Raw genomic sequence first — 24,076 nt, 5'->3', positions numbered from 1 at the left:
TTGGGAAGAGCATGATTTCCTATTTCATTATTTTGGGTTGAAAAACATTTGCAGCTGCAGGTGTTCCACTGACAATTTGCAGACAGAGTAGTTGAACTGTGTGGTGTGGGATACAAGGAAACTGCTGGGTTAAACTGTTCCATCAGTAGCCTGTGTGTGGGCAGACCACGGTGCCTCGGCAGAAGCCTCCTGCCCTCTCTGACTGGGACCACAAGGGGGGGGGGGGCACTGGCACAACCACCACCTGATTGGGGCCTCCAAGGGAATCCTGGTCCTGACTCCCCAGCCAGACGCTCAGCTGACTGGTAAGGATTTCCTAACAAGGCAACCAGGCCCACCACCCCTCTTCCCCACTGGCTGAGCAACTGTGGCTACTGAACCTCTCTGCCCACACAGAGGAATGGGTGGGAGACCTGCCCTCCCCACCTCCTGCCACAGCCACAGCCACTGCTCTAGAGGTGCCAACCCACACTCTGGTGAGGCAGGCTGCCTTCCCTTCCCAAGCCTGCCATGTGGCAGAGGCGGACGGCTGTCCTTCAACTATGGACCGCACGGGAAGGAGCGGGGGCCACGGCACCATCCTCTTAGCCCCAGAAGGGCAAGTGGGCTCTGGGTGGAAGGGACCGAGGCTGTGGCAGCAGCATCCCCAGCTGCTCCCCAACACTACTACTGATTCCTGGTGGCTACGAAATGTCTTTTTTAAAAACTCCCAATATGAAATCTGGCTGCAGAAGCCAGTTTGTAGACCCCAGCCACAGTGCTGTGCTGCCACGGGCCTTTGATCAACTGCCAGATCCCTGCGGTTAGCAAATGGCAACCAGAGCCACTGGGGTCAGGGTACACTCTGGCTGGGTGCTTCTCATGACTGCGGATCCTGTGTAGAAAAGGTGGGTTTCGTGCATGAACTAGTCTTGAGTGGAGCTAATTTTCGAGGTGAGGTTATTGTTTCTCTTCGGTGTGATGAGTTTCATAGCAAGTCAGGTAAAAAAATTTCCATAAGAATCTGTCCCCTGCCCCCCATTTCCAGCTGTGTGGGAGAGCGAGGCCACCACCCAGCCCAGCCACGTGGCCATCAGCAGCCTCCCATGGCCAAGGCACGCGTGGCCATCAGGTATCCTGGCTCCTGGGACTAAGGGTAAGTGAAGAGGTGAAAGGCCAAACATTAAACAGAGTTTCTGGCAAAGCCATGTGCGTCGTGGAACTGTAACACCAGCTTCTACTCCTCTACAACTCAGAGTCTCCGTCTGGAACACTTTCCGCTTAAGGCTTTTTATAAGTTTGACTCCAGCAGTGACAGGTATGTGTTGTTTTAAATCCACTAGCCATGCTCAAAAAAAAATATTGTTCATGTTTTAATTTTATACAATGGCTAGCAGGCACCTTAGTAACCAGCCAGAAATCAATTTCAACCACCATCAACCCCTAAACTACAGTACCAGGATGGCTGGCTAAAGAAAGGAAACGGACTGGCTGTAGTCTGACGCGTGCCCAGTACAAGGTGTCTGGCTGACTTTGTCCTAAATAAGGCTAACATTAGTGAACTAAGAACAGCGTCATGTGGTGGCCATGCCTGGCCTTCAGGAGCACCCCTCCCCGATGCGCTGGCAGGAGCGCCCCACTTTCCGGTCCAGTTTCACCATTTTCATGATGGCTTCCTCTCGGCCGCGGCCCATGTGGTCGAATGTGCAGTCATGCTGCTCGGGGAGGCGATGTAACATACAGAACACGTAACCTGCAGGGTGGGAGAGGCAGAGGACAGCAACTGTTAGAGCAGGGCATCTGGAGGCCACCCTAACTCAGAGGGTGGGGGGGCATCTGGGTGGGGGATGGTGATAACAGCAAGGCCTCCTGCTGCTGAACAGTTGATGACCAAGCTCCACATTCCACAGCCTCCCAAGCCAGTCTGAAGTCCTCAGAACTCCCACTGTGGCTACTCAAAGGCTGTCCCCCTGGACCCAAGAAGGGTGGGACCCCACGCTGACTGCTGCGGTGAGACACTGTCTTTTCCCATGGAACCGAGTGGGCTGACTTCCCCACCCCCAGTCACGTGCAGGAGGAGAGCACCTAGTTGCCAGCTCAGCACTGTCCCTGGCGCAGGCACACCGTGACCTCCACCACACTGTTTTTAGGAGGCAGAGAGGGAGGAGAAACGATGATGGCTTCGCTTACAGTCCACCTTCTGAATAGCTAGGGCTTGTGGGGAGGGCAGGAGTGTCAAACCATGCCCTTAAGCCATGCGGGCTCTCAGGAAAACAGACCGCTCCAAGTCTTGGAAAAGGTAACAAAAATAGAGGGGAAAGGAGAGGTTGTGCTCTAACTGCCATCTCTAAGGAACTTGATGCTTCAACTCCCCCGGGCAGGTGGGAGGCTGAGGTCCCCACTCAGGGCCTCCCGCTTGCCCTTCCCTCCCAGATGTGGAGGCAGCTGTGGTCCTTAGCTTTTTGTTGTTGTTTCATTTTTGAGCAGAGGACTCCAAGGGAGACACTGGTCGGGGGCAAATAAGAGAAACGGCCTTCCTGGTGAAAGTAGCAGATCCAGAGACTCAGAGGCCAGACAGCAAGGAAGTGATTGATGCAGAGTCCCTCTGGGTGGCCACAATGAAGAGGACTTCAGGGGTCAGCAAAGAGGCCAGGACAAAGGCACACACAGAGGTGCACTATGGTGTAGCCTGCTCCTGCGAGCGTTCCAGTCAACCTCTAGAAGGGCTAACGGTGTGTGTGGTGTAGACGCCCAGTGTCTGCTGGGTTCATCTGGCCCTCCCCTCTCCCGCCCCCAGCGCTCTAGGGGCTGAGCTCTGGGCCTCCACACGCTAGCTAAGCACGCCTCTCCACAGGGAGGGTGTGGAGAAGATCCAGGCAGAAGATGCCTGCCAGCACTGGCTGCTCCTCACCACCCTCATCCCGTGGGTGGTCTGCGGCAGGTACGAAGAGCAAGCCTCCACACGAAGCCAGTGCTTCCTGAATTTGCTCTCCGTAGCAGCCAGTGCCCCACAGAAGCCCACCCAGCCTGTCTTCCCTCACTTATTCTCCAGGCCAAAAACATTCCTCCCCAGGTTGTCTTATTTTAAGCCCAGATCCTGAAAACACAGAATGGATGGATAATAGCACTCTGGCAAACAGACTCACCCCACAGCCTCAATTTCTTTCCAGTGATGTGGAGGCTGTGACAGATGTTGAGGAAAGGAACAAGTGGCCAGGATGGACGATTTAAGATTAAGATTCAGTGAACTTAGGTTTTTTGTTTTTTTGTTTTTTTGCACTAGGTTTGTCTTTGTGTCTCTGTTCTGTAGCTCTGGTGTGTGTGTGTCTGTTTTTATGCCAATTCCACGCAGTTTTTATTACTACAGCTCTGTAGTGTAATTTGAAGTCACATATTGTGAAGCCTCCGGCATTTATCTCTTTGACTTAGAATTGCTTGGCTATTCTAGATCTTTTAGTTTTCAAAATGAATTTTCAAATGTTTTCTTTCTTTCTTGAGACAGGGTCTCACTAAGTTGCTGAGGCTGGCCTCAAACTTATGATCTTCCTGCCTCAGCCTCCTGAGTCCTTGGGATTATAGGCCTGCACCATTACACCAGGATCAATGGCTTAGCTTTTAAGATTAACTTCACCTAGACACCATTCATCAGTTTGAGGAAACAACGTGTGTGTGTGTGTGTGTGTGTGTGTGTGTATGGTCTTAAATGTCCTCAAAGACCAAGTTGACACTCACACCCTACTTGGAAGCCCTGAGTTCAGACCATGTGCCTGGGCATGTGCATGCAGCCTGGAGGTCCTGAGTGACCTGAGCCATCTATTGTTCAAGAAAACATATTATTAACTGCTTCCCAGGGAGAGCAGGGCAATATGTTTGACTCTAAATTGGGATTGGGTTTAAGGAAAAGAACAGAGATGAAATTTTTGTCTCCCGAGAAGCTGAACTCCCACTTGGTCCAAAAGCAAAGTTAAGATTAATGAGCTCATGTGTTATAGTTACTGATAAGTTCATTACTCGAAGATATTGGATACCAGTTGTCTTTCTCCTAAAGGATTTCACAGCAGAAGCGTGCATGGCCTCAATATGCATCCTCCATCTAACAAGAAAATCATCTTTCCGAGGCACAGCCCAGATGGTAAGGGGGAACTTGTAGCCATGCTGGGGAACCAACAGGATGGCATCAGGGTATGTCTGTCACCAAGTCCTGACATATTTCTGGACCTGCAATATCTATAATAAGGGACGGGGACATCCCTACTGCCCCTTCCCTTCCTTCAAGATACTGGGATGATTCAGGACAAAGTCCCAGGGGCTCTTCTATCCTTCTGATGAATGCTGCTGGCTGAATAAAAGCAGCAGTAAATGGAATCAACCCAGCTCCTGGCTCAGCTGAATATCTCATCAAAGGCAGACTCCGGTGGAGGGAAGAGGCTTCAGTTTGGTCATCACCCCAATTTGCTTTACCTGCCTTCTGCCAGCTGGGGGGCAGCCAGTTGTGGAAAAGGAAACAAAGTGAGTGATAACCCTAACAACTCTCCCAGGTGTTCTCTCTGTCCACCCCAAGGATTCTTCATTCAGCCCAAATACCCAAGTTCTGTGCCTGATACATACACCTTGACACTTGGCCTTGATTTTTGAAAAGTGAGAACTACTCAGTAGCAACTACATTTGGGGAGCGTGGCATCGGTAACAATTGTAATATATGGCGGTAACAATTGTAATATATGGCACTACATGATTCACTGGGGAGAAGTCTGCGGGAAAATTCTGGAAGGCTAACTTTCCAAGTTGCTACACTGAGCTTATTAGATAAACTTTGTTAACTCCCTCTCCTGTCACGATCATTCACTAGGAGGAAGTTACATGCTGGAATTTGTCCCAAGTGCTGAGTAGGTATTATCCACTGACAGCGAACGATGGCTAACTGCCTTCTGGTGTCAGTATCAGAAGAGTACTGTGTTGGGTACAGAGGATGGTGGGTAGGGATGGGTGGGAACCGATCTTTATTCATTTTTTTTCTTGGTACTCAAAGATCTGTTTCCAGATGACACTGTGAGTGTCATGAACTTTTTATTATCCTCTGGAGACCAAAATAGACATGGACAGAGATGAGTCCAGGCTCGCTCGCGCTGTGTGTGTGTGCGTGTGTGTGTATGTTCTGTAAGACTGTCTTTAATTTCAAAGACAAACACAATCTTAAAACACACAAGCATTAACTCCAACCTGTCTGGGCTGCCCTCAGTACTTCCTCTGTATCTTTCATTAGAAACCAAATGGGGCCTTTTGAGAGAGGGCCAAAGAAGACTGGCATCCAGAAGGCACAAAACACAAAGGACACAGAGCTGATGAAGTGAACCATAACAATGTCTCTGGCACCTCCACCCAGGGAACCTTGCAATTGTTTTTTTCCCCCAATTTAAAAAGGTATCGATGAAAACCTAATTGCTCACTTGTATACACACACCCCAATTCTACACTCGCTCATGATCCCATTGTTCAGCAGCAGGTAATTTTCAAAACAATTTCAACATACTTTTGTTTATCACAGCTACACAATTTACAGTACTTTGGAGGAATAATGAGAGGTAAGGGGTGGGCAAATATGGTTAAGGACACTTACCCCAAGAGAAAGAAAAACAGCCAGGGATTTTTTTGAAAACATGAAATGCCTGCCAAATGTGCTTTTTAACCTAGTCCTCTCCCCTGCAGTCATGTGATTGGCTGTCCTGCTCCTGGAGCACTGGGTTACTGGATTTCATGAACAGTGGTCCAGGAGAAGGCTGTGGAGCTCCTTTAAGGCTGCTGAGCTGTTTTCAGTAAATCTGCACAAAATGCTCAAGAACTTGCATGGGCAACTCTTTGCTTGTTGGCACTGAAGAGCAATTTGGGACGAGTCCTTGATTAAAAAAGGAGGGTGAAGAGGCAGCTCTCCAAGTGCACTGTTCCATGGTCCCACCCTGCCTCTCTGGACTGTCGCTTTCTCCCTGACATGGGCAAAGGGAGAAGAGCAGTAGGGTGGCTGCCTGACTTCGACAGGTGATCTGGGCTGGAAGGTCTCCCTATGGGCTCCATCAGCTCCACCCTCAGTTTGAGAAGAACACCTTGAACTGAGGAGGCAGCATCAGGAGGGGCCACGTGGACATGAAGTGGGAAGCATCCAGGGCACTGCCCACACCTGTGGCTGTGGACAGAAAGAGACGAAGTTCTGGGGAAGCAGCAGCTTTCCTGACCACTGCTACCAGACACATAAGATTTCAGTACACAAACCTCAGTCCTGAGAGAAGCCCACATGAATGAGGAATGCAGACAGGCCCCGGGGCAGGGGAGAAGGTATGCTTCTCTGGAGAGGGGAGGCCGTTCACAGGTGTTAAACGAACACATCTGGACTCAGCCCTCCTAAGGCAGTCAACGGACCATGGCCCACATTAGACATGAAGATGCCCAATGTGGAAGGGCCTGGAAGCACATTCCCAGCAGAAAACTGAAGAGAAGCACATTCTCCAAGACTTGTAAGTTCTAAAAATGCTCATTTAATGGGAGCCAAACATCTGATTTTACCTGACAGTTTTTAAGGCTCACATAGAAAACTCACACAATTCATTTGGATGCTCTCTTTCACAGCTCACTTTCACCTTTGTCTACACAAGGGAGGGGGGTGTGGATGTTTTGAGACCAAATCTACATTACTGAGAGCAATTTGCACAAATGCCATCAGTAGGCAAAAACGTCATAACACCCAACACCTTGCTCTAAAGTACTAGGGAAGTTCTAACAATATTTCCATTTTACTCCTATACAAAAATCAACAACGACCACTGCCCAAGAGGAATACCCCAAGGAGGATACTCCCAGGAGTCATCCAACCCAGTGCTGGAGGAAATAGGGCCCATGTCTCTGCGGTGTTGGCAGGCAGGGAGCCAGAGGCAGCTGAAGCAAGCCAAGCATCTGCCAGTTCCTTTCTTTTCACTGTCCCTTTCCCCTAAGCTACAGGGAGGGTCTACTGTGAGGGGAACAGGGAACATGGGTGGAGCAGGAGCTGGAGGCCAGAGAGAAGAAGCCCGCCTCACACTTGAGTCCACTTTACGTTCTGCCCGAGCAGACTCCTTCTGTTGCCTGAGGGGGCCCGTGTATCCCTCCATGCCCTTACAAGTGGGCAATGGTCAGAACTATTGTTTTTCATGTAATACCCCAAGGGAGACCAAGAAAGTGATGACAAAATTCACAAAATTTGACATTTTCATTTAATCCCTACAAGGCAGAAATGTTGCTTACTGACCTCATCTTGGAGTATAAAGGCACCATTTAAAGTTGGCAAAACTGGGCAGCTCTGGACACTTTGGGACTTCAATAAAACATTTGCTTTCGTGCAGATCCCCAAATTGGAGGCACCCGAGTGGCTGTTTTATTAAAGCCTCAGACCAGGGTAGACCTCAGCTCCAGCTGCTTGGTATTTTTACCTCACTTGCACAAAATGTTTTACACTTTCTTGCTCATTTGAATTTCAAATTGTCAAAGGTTCAAGCAGAACCTAAAAATACCGACAGGCCTCAGGGACTGGGGTACTGTTAAAATACTCTGCTGTGCAGTGTGTGGTGGCAGTGCACATGCTGTCTGCACAGAGCACCTGCTTAGGAGCCCCCAGCCCCTGCTGGATGCTGCATGGTGAAGTGACTAGGCCTGGGCAGCTATGTCCAGTCCTGAGGCAAATCAAACTATTGCTGCAGATGCACAGGCGCTCCAACAAACAGAATCTACCCAAGAGCTTCCTAAGGGTGGCCACCCCAAATCTCAACTCAGTAATTAGGTATCATTTGGTTTCTAAAATGTCTTTTTAAGAAAGAAACAACAAATGTGCCTCGTTTGTGCAGCTGAAATGACCAGGCAAGCTCATTTAAAAAAAAAAAAAGTCCATTTTTTTTCCCAGCAAGGTAAAAGTTTCTTAAAGCTTAGGACAGCTCACTGACCTCATAGCTCATTTGTAAGTACGTGTTAGGAACAGCAGGTGGTTACAGGAAAGCCTGCTGCAAAGCATTAGCCATTTATACTCCCACCAGTAGCAATCCCTAGATTATACCACATCCGCTGACCCAATGCCCAAGGCAGAATTTGTAGCACAGAAACGTATTAAAGGATCTTAATGCATTTTATTTCATCAGGCCCATGGCACAGGCAAAGCAGTTGCAGGTGTTTCAGGAATGGAAGTGTCTGTTTTACATTCTTCTCCATTCCTGGCTTTGCAAGGTGGAGGGAAAATCATTATGCTCCAAAAACCAGAACTGGATCCCAGCTCACTGAGCTGGCTGATACAGTGCTCTGCTGAGTTGGAGAAGAGAACCAGTGATGAGCAGAGGTCAGATGCCCAGGGCACTGGAACCAAAGCCAGAGTCAATCACTAAGCTGGGCATCTTTCAAAGGGAAGGAAAACTTGCAATTTAGAGAAGCATACCCTACTCCTTAATAAACACCACTAAATCGCACTGAGATAACTCTAAAACGGAAGCAATCATCTAGTTTTCCCCAAATCAATTAAAATATCAGCTACATACAACAAGCTACATGTTACACCAAATAGCCGTGTAACAGAGGGCAAAGATACAAGAGCCCTGTGCAGCACAGAACTCAAAGTAGCTGCTGCACTCGGCACTGCTGGAGCCCTCCCTCAGCAGGCTTGCACTTTGCTCTAAGAGAGCAGTCAGCAGCGGAGGAAAGAAAACTGTCATGGTCCGTCTGAATGAAACTCCTGGTGCAATCTGTACACACACAGCTTTAAAACTATAAAAAACTTCCACTACTGTTGACATCCTTTATTACTGTTTCTTTCCATACAGTCTAATTCTTGATAAAACCTCTAATTAACCCCTTCTTCTGTGGGGAATGCTCACTCTATCCCAGCAAAGTCTTCTCTATCACCCACTCAAGCACAGCCCTTACAGAGAACAAACCTCCCACAGTTCACTCTTACTCTGCCTAGGCAAAACCTATTTTGTCACCTAGGGGCACAGGATAACACAAAGGACACTGTGATTTGTGAGAATGTTTCTTCCAGCAAGCTCTTTAATCCTCAGAGAACAAGAAGGGGGCTGGCTGTTGGCTCCTATTATGCTAAGCTGTGGCTCATGGCTGAAATCCCAGGGACTATGGAGGCTGAAACAAAAGGATCACAAGTTCAAGGTTAGCCTGGGAAACTTAGTCATACCCTTCTCAAAATAAAGAAGAAAAAAAAAAGGGGGCTGGAGATGTAGCTCTGTGGTGAAGTACCCTTAGGTTCAATCCCTAGTACCGAAACAAAAACAAACAAAAGCCCCCCAAAACAAAAAAACCTACCCCTAAGACAAAATAGCTTAAGGCAGTTTTTGCCACAGGAATAATGACTTGCTCTGTCAAACCTCATTTCAGTAATTAAAAGTAGGCAGCATTAACCTCTTGATATCAGGTTGTTTTTTTGGGTCCATAACCCTCAAGGAGGTGCCTACACTCCTGGCCCCTTCGCTGTCCAGACTCCAGCCACATTTGGGCTCTAAGGAAAGCAATGCTGTGCTGTCAAGAAACTTCTGGTTTGGGGAAGTCCTTACCCTTCTATCAGTCGGCTCCTGGTTTGTTTTAACTTTTCTTTAAACATTTCCTTTTTCCTTATAAGTTTATCTTCTCAAATGGAGGGGTAGTCTCTAATAAAACCAGCCCCAAAGCTACGGTGGAGGTGACAAAAAGCGACTACATTCATTCCATCTTGGAGGGCATAGGGTAGGCTCATGAGGTAACTCAATAGCCAGGCTCCTGCCACACGGCTTACCCTGGGACTGCAGGCTGTTTAGCCATCCCCCAAAGCACACCGCATTCCATCTAAGTCATGGAATGTCCACATGGCAGTGTAATCAGAGGGCATCAGACTGAAAATGCAACACCTCTCTCTCCAAAGCAACACCTAGAAAAGAAAGGATCATTTCTTTGATGCCTGTTCCTGGGTGACGCCTCATGGTGGCATGGTCCCTCTCACTTTAAAGCTAGCACACCTGGCTCCTCAGCTCTGGCCTCCCTCCAGACATGCCTGTGCCTTCCTTCACCACTCACATAACTTGCCTCTGCCCACCTGCCTTTACCTCTCAGTCTAGACTCAGGCTACCTTCTCCTTCGAGAAGTCCCTGCTGCCAAGGGAGAATGAATGTGGAAATCTTGCTCCCAATGCGTGATGTACAAGTTTCCTCTCCCCTCTCCACAAACCTGTTTTTATAGACTATAAATACATGCTAAGTGACAAGAACTCAGTAAAGACTTCGGTGGAAGATATGCAAATTTTGGAGATATCTGATTTAAATACATGAAGACTACACAAGGCAGCCCGGAAAGCACTCAGTGTTTTGGGACACTTTTGAAGGGACATGAAAACTTTTCAAGGACAACAGAGAGCAGCTTCTCTGCCCTTGTTGGGCATCTCCACAGGTACAGCTGAGAATTCTGCAAGCCTCTCTCACAAGCAGAGGCAGAGCACGTGTGTTTCCAAGTTTGCTCACGTACTGGCAGTGTGTCTGTTTCCCTGAGACTGTCAGGCGGGGAGCTGCAGTGGAAGGATGAGGGAGAGGAAGGAAGGGGCTATAGACACTCTGCAACAGCCTGTCCCACCCAAGCCGCACCAGCATTGCACGCGCTTGTTTTATGTGCTTCGTTTAAGATTGAAGCCTTTCTACATGCTTTTTGTTTTCACTGTAGTAACTAAAAAAGGTCATTCTGAAGAGCTTAAGAATATAAGCATGCCCTTTTCTATTTTCACAAAATCTGAGCTTTAAAGTTACAGGTCCCACAATGTCTGCCGTCCACTGTAGGTGGTGGTGGGGCTGGGCAGAGGAGCTGGCTTCTTGAGTCTCTATATTTAAAGTTAATTTAGGTTCATTCAATGGCAGAATGTTTTAGCTACAGACATAAGTTCAAATTTGAGGTCAGACTGCAAACTCTACTTAAAACCCCCAATGAGTTGATGACCCACATCTCTAGACTTTTTTGGGACAGGGTTTGGTCAAGTCTGAGGCTGGCCTCGAATTTGTGATCCTCCTGCCTCAGCTTGAGTCAGTGAGTGTGCTACCCTGCTCCACCAGTCCACTGTTTGATCCTACAAACTTACTGCATGGAAGAACCTAACCCCCATAGCCCAATCCCATCTCACCCAGGGTGGGAGTAGGAGAGACTCAGATACTAGAACTTAACAAAATGGGTGCAATCTAGGTATAAACATACCCCCATGAATGAAGGCTAAAAATGGCTAAGTCCAACTTGAGCATCTAGAACAGCTGGCTACTCCTGCAGAGTCAATGAGGGCTCTTTGTTTCATTGACATTCTTGTCCAAGGTTTGAAATTCTAACTCATATGCTAATAATTCTGGAACTTATTCTCTCTGCCCTAGACACCTTTGTAGAGCTCCATGCTTCTGTATTCAGTTGTCTACTTAGTGTCTTGATTATGTCAGAGTTTTGCAGGGGGGTCTAAAATGGGACACTTGCTACTTACCCACAAATCTGTTTTTCCTCTAGCGTCTCCATTCTGAGAGAACAAGGCCACAACAGCTCATGACGCAAACCTGGTCATCAGTGTTGTCTTCCTTACTCTTCACACTAAATTACAAACTTCTTTGAATCCATTTAAAAAAATCAAATTCATTCTCTTTTTTCCATTTCTATTGCCACCATCTAGAAGTCACCAGTATCTTTTCCCATGGCAGCTGCGATACCTCCTCTAGGTGTTCACCCCACCTCAAACCCACCTTCCTCGGAGCAGCAAAGGAGTATGATAGCCACTCCTTGAGAGTTAAACCTTTTAACACTTTCCTACTGACTATAATTAAAATGTCACCACTGTAGCACAATCACATCCCTGCCATCTGTTGTTCCCCTGGTGCCATTCACCCCTGGCACTCTGTTCTAGACACACTGACTCCTGACTGACTTCTCACATACAGGCCTCAGTCTGAGCTCAGGAGGCTCTCAGGCCAGCCTAGGGCCCCATACATGCTTTCACGGCACCCTGCACTTCTTCAATTACTTGTCATAATTGAAATTTTAGGATCATTTGTGCAACTTTTTTTATGTAACTTGTTTAATTTGACTAGATTTTATGAAATCTAGGACCATGTTTCTGTAACTTATCACACATCTTACAACAGTGCTTGATTCACTCAAAATATGTTGGTCGAATGGAATGAACAAGTTAGTTGCAGGTACACTGTGTTCTCTGGATCTTAAGGGACAAGAAAGGTTAATCAATAGCTCAGGTAGCCAAGTCCAATATCCCAATCCCTAACCTCTCACAGCACATTCCTCTCTGTTTCCTAACAGCTTTTCTCTCTCACCCTCTGTGATACCACACTCCTGACTTTCTTGCCATTTCACTAACTACTGCTCCTTAAGAACTTTTACTGGTTTCTCTAAAAATCACTCCAGAATTAAGTCCTCCTGCATTTTTCACCCTTTACATTCACTTCTTTACATAGCTCATTCACATTTCCATCCAGGAATTCTTCCCCAAACTCCTATATTATCAAACTGCCTATTTGAGAAACACCTTAAACGAAGTTGTCTAATAGAAATCTCAACTATGTTCAAAACAGAAATTAATCCTCTTGACCCCTACATTAGTTTATCTCCTAATCATCCCTGCTCCAGTCAAAACCCAGAACTCATTCTTGATTTCTCTTTCCCTTACTACTCACACTGTCTTTATTTGTGGCCTCATTAGACTTACTCTAAATGATGTCTCGAATCTGCCATTCTCTCCCATCACACGCAGAGGTCCGGTGGCAGGAATGAGTTCAGCATGCTTGAGGAACAGAAGGAATGCCAGCAGGGCTACGATGCAGGGAGGCCCTAACTCCACCTGTGGCCTGCTCATGCCCTGATGTTGCTCTTGCTGCCTTCCAAGCCTCCCTCCTCAGAGCATTTTGAGGGACTTTAGGGGGCTTACTTTTAGGATAATTGACCCGAGATGTACTGTTTCGTATTTGTTAACTCTTCTTTGAATAATCGAATATATGAATATAATAAAATTTAAATTGTATAAAGCAACATTCAGCAAAAAGTAGGTCTCTCATCTCATTTTCTCAGTCACCCTCCCGAGAGGCCAAGCAACCACTGCCACCAGTTTTATGTATTCTTGAGAGTCTATGCATACACAAGCATTTCTGCTTCTCTCCCAGAGGGATATTTTAAAAATGTAAATCAGATCATGTCACTCCTTTGCTTAAAACCCTTCAATGCCTTCCTACTATGTTTAGAATAATAATCAACCCCCTTTCAAAGGCCTGTAAGTTCCCCACTGTCCGTCTGCCCCTCCACTCTCTTCTAACACTCTGCTTTAGCAATGCTGGATGGCTTTTTGCTCTCAGATATGTCAAATTTGTCCCCCCCACCCCAAGACCTATGCTCTCTCTGCCTGGGACACTTTTCTCCTAGCTTGCTGGTCTCAGCTCTGCTCCCAGATTTGCCCTACCATCCCTACTGTGGTTCCCTGTGCTTACTCCTACCAGATATCATCTTGAGGACCTGTTCCCTTGTTTACTGTCTCTCTCCCCTAAAGAATAAAAGCACCAAGAGATTACACACTTGGGTTTTATTTCCTGCTTTACTTCTAGAACTCAATAAAGATCAGTAGAATGAAAAAAATAATTTTAGTTGACAGATGACTCATTAAAAACAGAAGAAAATTAATTCTAGCAATAAAAGAATGTGTAATGCTAATAACTATCCTCTTATCCCACTCCAAGAGTCCACCACCACATGGTCTACTTACCTGGGCAAATGGGTTCAGCAGGGACAGCTGAAAAACTGTTATTTTGGATATATCCCAGTTTTTGCACTAGCAGGTTTACTTTCCTAATTATGCTTTTTCTACTGCTATAATTAATATGAGTCGCTATTTGCTAAGCTCACTCAGAGAGGCAACCCAGAAATGTCCAAGATGGCATTAGATGCTCTCTTGGAATTGAAACTTAGCCATAAAATGAGCTAAATAGCTAATGAAGAACTGAGCATAGTCACACAGGCTCCCAATGACATTCACTTCTCTACCCTGGTATTCTGGTCAGTTACTCCAGATTCTATGGAAAATTAACCCCAGGGTAACAGTTCAGCTCAAGGGAAAAATACCCTTTAACTTGAAAATCTAGAATTCCCCCTTTCTGGTGTATCTGTAGCATGGATAGATGGATAGCACAGTGATGGGGAGTACATGTATGTCATCCTGTATGTTAATCACAAGAAGGAGCAAGCTCTCTTGTGTGCTGACTCACAGATTCCATCTTCCAGGGGCTGGTGGACTGACAGAGTTCAAGAAGGAAGAATATCAGAATGTGTGGAGAGTACAGCATGTGTCCTGACTGTCCTCTGAGGAGGAGGCCCATGAATTTCTGCAAGGCTCAGGTGGTAGCTGTCATACTCTCTGGGGTTCACAAGGCCTGTCTTCAACCACACTGTAGCCACTGCCTGCCACCTCCCTAACAGCCTAGAAACACCCTTCTCCTGGGTGGCAAAAGCAAATATCTTCATTAACACTTAAGAGAAAATTTTGGTTGGAGGAGAGCATCTAACACTGCCCTGGTACTCTTGCCCCTAGATCCCCTGGAGCCTCAAAATGCTTTTCTGGGAGATTCATCAGACTGAATGCAGCAGGCCTTCCTCGGATCCTGTAAGGCAGGGGCTGCTGTGGAAGATTCTAGGAGGTGGACTTCCCACAGGCTAGTGTCACCTATCTCCCAGTCACCCTCCTGGGCACTTACACTTTAGCATACATGGCAGTTGGTGAAGCCGTGAACAAAGGGTTACCCAAAGCAAAGAGGGGCATTCCTCATCATCACCTCCTTCCACTGTGTCCCAGAACTGTTAGGAGTACAGCAATGAATTAGGCAACATAGGTGGTTTTACCTCTCAATGCCACAGGTGACAACAAAGAAAGACAACATCCTTCAAATCTCAGAGAAAAGTAGTGACCCCATCCAGGGTGCTCAGGGACTGGTAGTGTGACAAATCACCGTTCCTCTAGTAAGTGCCACTGGACCCCCCCATGCCTCATTATTATCCTCTAAAAACGTCCCTTCCATTTCCTCACGGTTTTAGTACTTCTCCATTTTGTTCCCTTCTCCTCTCTCTCCAACACCTTGATTTCCCTTTACTTTTTTGTTTCACAAGCTGCCTCAGTGGCTAGGCTGCCTTAACTCCTGATCCACAGAGACAGGGTCCTCTGGACTACAGGTGTGAGGACAGGTCAGGGCAGGGATGCTGCTCATTACACACACCAAGCAGCTGTTATAGGTGCACCTCTGTCCGAAGCCCCTGGGAAATGTGTTCATTCCCTACAGAGCTCTGTCTAACCCTGAATAGCGATGGGAATAATATCTGTACAAACAAATAGGTGGTAGAAAGGTGAGCAATTCCTAGAAAAGTCAGCTGACCCAATTATTTTAGGCACTTCTTCAATGAAATACAGGGCTAAAACATTCACTCTTTTCAGTTTTCTGTCCATGAACTTTGTTCATATGTGTCACAATTAGTCTCAGCTATTCAGATATGAATTCTGGTAGCTCCTTTCCTTCTAGCTAGGATAGTGTTACTTCTCAGACTATCCAGGATTTGCTGCTTTTGAATCTCTGGGAACAGACTGCTTGCTATGCCTCTCGTGGGTCCTGTCACAGGGACCTAGCTTCCTAGCAGAATGGCTTTGAATCTCAGAGACTAAACAGTTCTAGTGCCCCATGACACCATGCACCGTGGGTGAGCCACAACCTGGGAACACTGAATGGGTGCTGGCTAGTGGGCCTTCTCCACATTTGCTTTCTAAAAGATAGCAGTGATCTTCACTGCAAACACCTTTTCTGTTATACTGACTATAGTACAGACCAACACCACAGAGTTTCTGTTGTTCTTGTCATAGAATCTTATTTAGCCTCCTTGCTGGCAGCCAGATAGCAAGATTTGAGGTAGCAAGGCTTCGTGGAGTCTGTATCTGCAGGCCCCAGCAGTTGAGGGGTAAAGGCTGTCATGTGATCTTATTCAGAAGCAGAAACAAACTTCATTGATATTGATCTTCTCAAAGGGAAGGTGCTATAGAAATCTCATCTAATAAATAAAGGACTCAGGCTCCAGTGTAGGGCTGTCAGTCCGGCAAGAGAAAGAAGCTATCAGGCTCAAGGAGTCAAAAGTATTTATTGGTCATCTGTGCACTGTTTAGAGAGCTCTATTCTAGGGGCTGGGTGGAGGAAAAGAGGAGAGAGAGGGAAAGGGGGAGAGGGGGAGCCGGGGGTGGGGGGAGATAGGTGTGTGTGTCACTAGTTCCTGATTTTAAAGATAGCTGGAGACACACAGAGAGGAAAACAAGCTGAAGGTCACAAGAAGCAAAGCAAGAAATCAACTGCAAATAAAATCAATACAATTCAGCAATGTGTAATAAATCGGGGGCACCAAGGAGAGGTCAACTGCATAAGGTATCCTGGAGGAGGTAAGTTTTCATGAACAATGAGGACATGAATTAGTCCTCTGGAGAAAAGAGAATGTATAAGGTCAATAAGAATTAAATGTCATTGTGTCTCATATTACCCAGGTACGTGGACCCTGTCCTCCAGGAGTATCTCATCTACAGGAGGTGACAGGTGGCATATACCTGTAGTTCCAGTGAACTGGAAGGCCGAGGCAAGAGAATCACAAGTCTGAGGCCAACCTCAGAAACTTAACAAGATCCTATCTCAAAATACTTTTTTCAAAAGGGGGAGGGAGCTGGGGACTCAGCTTAGTGGTAGAATGCCCCTGGGCTCAATCCCCAGTACTGCTACAAAAGCAAACAACAACAAATAACAGTGCATGAGGGGCTGGGGTGGTGGCTCAGTTGGTACAGTGCTTGCCTAGCATGTGTGAGGCACTGGGCTCAATCCTCAGCACCACATTAAAATAAATAAATAAACAAACAAACAAATAAATAAATAAACAAATAAATAAAGTAAGTTAAAAAACTGTTTCTGTTAAAAAAATCAATTGTAAAAACAAAACAAAAAACAGTGCACAAGGAAGAATGGATAACAAACACCACCTTGAATGATCCCTACACAGTAGGTCACACACATTTTTACTATTTAATGTTCAATAAAAAGCATCCCTGAATTGGGAAAGAGGTTAAGGAATGGGCTAAATTCTACATGGCTGATATACATGGACAGCCAAGGCTGTAGTCATCTCCTCATTGTTTAGGGCACCCAATGGGTCAGCTCTGGGACATTTTGAAAAGGCAGTGGGATTTTGGGAGATCAACATACCTGGGCTCAAAACTCAGGTACTTCCTTAGTATTTCTGAGTTACTTCAAAGTTTGAGTTTTCCTCTCTGTGAAAATGGAGGTACCATTTGTTCAGCAATGTTTTTTAAGGGTCAAATGATATAACACAAGTGCAGGCACCCAATACACAAGAAGATGCCCAAAGAAACAATTCTTTTTTCCTTCACCAGAGGATCATAACTGCGATAGTATGGGTTTGCCCAATCTACTCACAGGTTGACTAAGCATCACTGTACAGCAAGTATTGCAGCTAGAGCTGAGAACTAGAGAAAAATACTGCACAGTCCCTACCTCGCAATGCTCATGATCCAGGAGGAAGGATTCATGTGTAGACAGTTTTAATATGTTCTGAGAAATAGACCAACAGAAGCCAAGCATGAACTCCACAAAAGAGAAGTCTTTTGAGCAGTTTCAGGAAAAGACCAGATGAAGAAGGGTTTTCTTCACAAAGCTACCCAGATTTTGTAAGGACCCCCAATGAAGAAAACATGGAGACAAACACTGAGCCAAATCTGGCATTCCCATATGCAACTCTGTCCTTAATGTTATGAAACAGTTCTCTGGTCCCAGGGGATGGACTTGCTACTGGAGGAACTAGGGATTTGGAAAGCCTGTTCTGCTCAGGTATGTGAAAGGCAGCTTGCAGAAGAGGAGGAGGATATGTGCTGGTTGCTCTGAAGGACAGACTGAGGAGAAGCACTGTGTTACAGGAGGCTAGTTTTAGTTTAGTGGAGCAGAACCAGTTAGTTTCCACTGCCTGCAATAGGAGATGCCATTCTCCCTCTGTCTGGAGGTATACCCAGTGGCTGGGTTACCCTCCAGTGCACTGCTGATATGGTATTTGCAACTTCAGTTTAGGGGGCTGGCCTGGCACCAGAGGGAAGACTTCAAAGTTCTATTAGTAGTTTCATTCTACATCAAAGATGAGTAGGTTTGTCAAGCTATAGTGCAAGAACACTGTAGTCACACATAGCAGATCTGTGACCATGTAGCCTTTGTGATCTCTAAAGAACCTCTGTTAATGTCTGAGATGAAGCACAGGTTTTATTTATGCAAATACACCTTTCTCCAAAGTTGAATATTTAATTTAAACCACAGGCATTATCAAATAATTAATTAAATCATGCAAGCAATGCTATCCTGATAGTATGTTTTAATTTTTTTCTTTCTACCAATAAAAATCCAAGTCAGAGAAAAGTATGTAAAAATAAAAAATGTTAATGTCCTCTATCTAGATCTTATTTCCTTAGACAAATATTCCATGAGGAAACTCTTGTACACTTGTACCTCAAGCGTCAATGTACAGGCAAAGTGGACCAGACATTCTCCCATTTCCCTGTGCAAGTAGGCCTACCTTCACACACTACTCCAGAGGGGCCTTCTCCTAATGATAATCAGCAGCTCACCGCAACACCCAATCCTTTTAAATTTTTTTCTTGTATATTACTAGTTAACATTAACTAGTTATTCATCAGGGGCCACATATTCCAACAGGGACTGGAAGTTATAAAACACCACAAGGTTTTGGCCCCTGAGAATTTTGGAGTCTTTCAGGGGAAAGATCATCAAGGGGGAAGAGGCATGTGTTAAACCAACACTCAAAAGGTGTAACTCTTTAACTGAAATAGAATGGAGTTAACCAGTCTCTCAAAAACTCATGTATTAGACACTTAATTTCCAAATTCATGTGTTAATGGTATTTGGAGGTGAGGCCATTGGGAGGTAATTAGGATCTGATGAGGCCACGAGAGTAGTCCTTCATGATGACATTAATGGCTTTATAAGGAGACTCAAGCTAGCTCACTTGCCCTGTCTTGCCTTAACCCTGCAATGTTATGATGCAGCAGAAGGCCTTAAGCAGATGTTGGCACCATGTTCTCCGCAGTCTCCAGAACCACAGGCCAAATAAACTTTGATTATTCTAAATCACCCAGTTTCAGGTACTTTGTTATAGCAACAGAAAATGACTAAAACAATTAGGACTGAACTAGAAACTAAAACCTCACTGGTGTGAATCCTACTCATTTGCAATTTGCAATAATTCTCTCTGGTTTTAAATTACCTTTGTGTGTTCTATGATAAAATGACAGTATATTAAACTTTGGAGTACATTTGAATTACCTAAAGAAGCATTCCCTCTACCCAGGGACTTTGAAATGCTGATTTAAGGGCCACACTTTCAGAAGCACATTTTACGAGGGGATTCACAGTAAGAATCTATTAGGAAGACTGATAATCATGCTTAATATTCTAAACACAAATTAGTTTTAACTATATATTCTAGGCCCCAGAAAAGACATCTCTTAGGTCAAAACTTCAAGAGCAACTTGTGATTAATTTGGAAAAAAAAAAAAAACATTTGAAAACCCCATTATTTTGACAAATACTACTTTGTGTACGTGTGCGCGCGCACAGGCATTATTACCATAACTGGTCCTACTTGGTGATGTTTTGTTGCAAAGGTTCCAGAGAGAACCAAAGCAAAATTTTGAAGGCTGAACTAATGACTAAGAAGAGGTTGGGAAGTCAGGTATTTTAATGTGAAAAGACCAACAACAACAAAAAAATGTGGGTAACTTTAGAAAAGATATGCAGATTTCTGTAGAGATGATGGGGCAGAAAATGTATTAGGAAAGTGCAGTTAGCGGGGCTGCACTTACACTGGAAGGAGGAGTAGTAGGCACTGCCATACCAGGCACACATCAGCTAGAAACTCCTCAGAGCAAGCTGTGAATTTTAGGTCAAAGCTTCTGGAATACAACTTCTTAGTATATGGCTGTGATCTGAAGGAATGACCACCTTTCTAGTCCCAGTTTCTTCATTTATTTAAAAAAAAAAAAAAAAGGCTGGGATAGCTCAGTGGCAGAGTGCTTACCTAGCATGTTCAAGGCCCTGGGTTCAATCCCCAGCAGAAACAATAAGGAGTTGAATTAAATGATTGCTAAGGCTCCTTCTAAGTCTGCTATTATGTGATTCTACCTATCCACATACTTTTGTGATTTTGCATTTAATTCAAACAAAACTTTTCTCATTATGGTTTGCTTTCATCATCTCCAGATGAAAGCTGTCAGAACAGCCCAGGACAGCATCTTGGGTTTCTGTTAGGATGCTGATTTGAAGCGAAGAAAGCACTCTCAAGTTGCAGGCGTTCCCCACTTTAGCTAAACAGACATGAGACACAGGACTATGAAGAAAATGCTTCAACTGTAAACAGAAATGCACTGACGGAATAGTAAAACTCTTTAAAATAGTTCTGTCGACTTTATAAAGACCACATGGTAGCTTACCACAGGCTAAATCATCCATTTGTGAAGAACATATTTGAACATTCTCAAGTTTTTCTTAGAATATTTCCTTCAACTATAGCTATTAAAATCTGGTAAGGTGTTATAGAAGGGTACAACTGTGAAAAACCTACCACTAAATCATCTTTAATAGCGAAAGACAACCTTGCTGGGCAAAGAAACAACCAAAACTATTTACTACTGAAACAAATTTAAAAGCATATTTTATTTCACTTCACAATAATCCATTTTTCCCCATAAAAATACTGTAAGCAAGGTAACCTATTCAAATATTTGATAAAATATAGTGTGGCTGTCATTGGTCAAACTGAACTGCAAAAGCAGGTGCAATTCTGAAATTGAGATGGAAACTATTTCACTTCATGGGACAGTAGAAGAGGGGTGGTCTATAACATAGGCTGTAGCAGAGAGTTCTGCACATTCTGTATTTTAGGAGCTTCGCCTTTGATGCTCCTTTGCTTGGGGGTGAGGGGACTCTCCATGTTTCTGTCATGTCTTTACAGACCTGTCAAAGCCCTGTCAATGACATACAGTAGGCTGGATTTCTAAGACTGCTCTAATGGGCTAAGTACATGGGAGTTCATGTTCAGTAAAAGGTTTGTTTTGCTCTAACACCTCAACTTGAAATTATAGACAGGCAGCAGAGGAACTAATCTATTTGGTTTTAGTCTAGGACACTTACACATTAAAGATTAAATGGGGAAAATAAGCATCATACTCATGTTTAGATAAAAATACAGTGAGAATAAAAGGAAAAAAATAGTAAAGGGAGAAATTTTCTCAGAATTTGCCTCAAGATTTCCAATTACCCTGGGGTCTCTCACATTCAACAACTCCTATCACAGGATTTCTTGTTGCTGTTGTTTTTATTTGGTTTGCTTTTTCTTGCACCTCAGGAAGCATACAAACCTAGCTGCTATCTAAGAAGTATGGGAGAAATTTGAGCCTTTCATCAGCATGCTCAGCATAAAAAACGGAGCTGTTAAGGATGTTGAACATTTTTTCATATACTTGTTGGTCATTTGTGTTTCTTCTTTTGAGCAATGTCTGTTTAGCGCCCCCCCCCCCTTTATTGATTGGGTTGTTTTTTGTTTGTTTGGTGTTAAGATTTTTTCTTTATATATTCTGATTATTCATCCTTGTCAGAGAACAGCTGGCAAAGACTTTCTCCCATTCTGTAGGCTCTCTCTTCACACTCTTGTTTCCTTTGCTGTACAGAAGCTTTTTAATTTGACAGCATCCCATTTATTGATTCTTGATTTTATTTCTTGAACTTTCGGTGTCTAGTTCAGAAAGTTGGTGGCTGTACCTATCTGATATAGTATTGACCCTATGTATTCTAGCAGTTGTAAAGTTTCTGGTAAAATTTCTTTGACTTTTGTGTAGGGCAATAGACAGGGATCTAGTTTTATTCTTCTACATAGGAAATCCAGTTTTCAAGCACCATTTGTTAAAAAAGGCCAACTTTTCTCCAACATATATTTTCTAGCAACTTTATTAGAGAATTCTAACTAAGTGGCTTTGTCTCTGTGTTTTCTATTCTACTGGTATTCATGTCTGTTTTGATGCCAATACCATGCTGTTTTTGTTACACCAAAATTTCATCTCATTCCAGTCAGAGTGTTGTTAATAATCAACAATACAAATAATATTAAATTCTGGTGAGTATGTGGGGGAAAAGGTATACTCATACATTATTGGTGAGACTGCAAATTAGTACAATCACCCAGCAAAGCAGTCTGGAAATTCCTCAAAAAACTAGGAATGAAACCACCATATGATCCAGTTATCCCACTCCTTGATACTTACATAAAAGAACTAAAATTATCATACTACAGTGATACAGCCAAATCAATGTTTACAGCAGCCCAATTCACAATAACCAAGTTATGGATCCAGTCCAGGTGACCATTAAATAGACGAACATATTAAGAAAATGTGGTATACATACACAATAGAGTTTCATTTAGCCATAAAAAATGAAATTATCACATTTACTGGTAAATAGATGGAACTGGAGAACATCATGCTAAGTGAAATAAGTGTCAATATTTTTTCTTGGGGCTGGGGATGTGGCTCAAGCAGTAGCGCGCTTGCCTGGTATGCGTGCGGCCCGGGTTCGATCCCTCAGCACCACATACAAACAAAGATGTTGTGTCCGCCGAAAACTAAAAAATAAATATTAAAAAAATATATTTTTTCTCATATGCAGAAGCTAGAGCAAAGTAAGAGGATAAAAAGGCAGGTGGAGGGGGCTGGGGGTGTGGCTCAACAGTAGAGCGCTCGCCTAGCACACGCGAGGTGCTGGGTTCAATCCTAAGTACCACATAAAAATGAACAAGTAGAGTAGAGGTATTGTATCCAACTATAACTAAAAAGAATATTTTTTTAAAAAGGCAGGTGGTGTCAGATATCATAAAGACAGAGGGGAAATCATGGAGAATAAGAAGGAGATTGAAGTGGAGAGAGGAAAGACAGGAAAGTGGAGGAAATGTGGTATGAACAAAATAATGTTATGTGCATGTATAAATATATGACAGTGAATTCTATCTTTATATCTATAAAGCACCAATTAAAATAAGTAAATACGTAAATAAACCAATCAATAAGTAGAAGGAAGATCAGCAGAGAAAGAGGAATGAGGGGAGAGAGGAGGGAAGGGAAACTGGGGGGTCACCCACTGGGGAATGAAATAAAGTAAATTTCATGCAAATATGATTATGTAAAAATTAACCCAACTATTATGTATAACTATAATGCACTAATAAAAGTATTTAAACAAGTAAAATAAATAAATACATAAATTGTCTGCAACACAGAAATGCCATAAGTTCTCACTCGTTTGTGAAAACTAACAAGTCAATCTCATAGAATACAGTGGGATAATGGTCACTACAGACTAGGAAGAATGAAGTTAGATACAGGGTATCGAAATACAGAGAAGAGGAATGAGTTTGAGTTTTCTATAGCACAGTAGGGTCATTACCAATTACAACAATCTGACATATTTTGAGTTAAGCAGAAGAGTATAAAAGTTCCCAGAACATAAAAAAGATTAATGTTTAAGATGAAAGTGCTTATTAACCTCATTTGATCATTACACATGGTATCCACATATCAAATTATCATACTGTACCCCATAAAGATGTGCAAGTATTGTATCTCAATTTAAAAAAAAAATGAATAAACAAGAAAGATGCAGGAGCTCCTAAAGGGCTGGGTCTTATAACCACATTATCTCCGTACAACCCAAGGCAAACCAGAGACTTTACACTCCATGGCAACTGTGACAACACCCAGCAGCCAAACCAGTTTGGGTCATGATAAAGGATCTTAGGTATTTCCCTGTGTGGCAAAGTTTTCTAATGATTCAGGCTAGAACTCTATACAGCATAAGGATTTTTCCTAAGAACACAGGACCTCACTTTATTTTAGAGACATAAGATAGAATGCCAAACATTCCTGACAGGTTCACACTTGGAAAGGAATTAAAATAAA

General features: G+C 44.1%; 1 protein-coding gene across 3 annotated transcripts in view; it reads right to left on the bottom strand.

Annotated features, from left to right (window-relative positions):
- Window positions 1-96: 96 nt before the first annotated feature.
- Window positions 97-24,076, bottom strand: part of Zfand3 (zinc finger AN1-type containing 3) — a 242,989-nt gene continuing 219,009 nt past the window's right edge. For all 3 annotated transcript variants that reach the window (XM_048805234.1, XM_015487674.2, XM_048805233.1), the window contains one exon: window positions 97-1,732. In XM_048805234.1, the coding sequence (XP_048661191.1) occupies window positions 1,578-1,732 (155 nt within the window). In that variant the 3' untranslated portion in view covers window positions 97-1,577. The remainder of the gene's footprint in view (window positions 1,733-24,076) is intronic.

The sequence above is a fragment of the Marmota marmota genome, unplaced genomic scaffold (assembly GCF_001458135.2).
Source record: "Marmota marmota marmota unplaced genomic scaffold, marMar, whole genome shotgun sequence".
NCBI classification, from domain to species: domain Eukaryota; kingdom Metazoa; phylum Chordata; class Mammalia; order Rodentia; family Sciuridae; genus Marmota; species Marmota marmota.
This window is presented reverse-complemented; position numbering and strand designations above follow the sequence as displayed.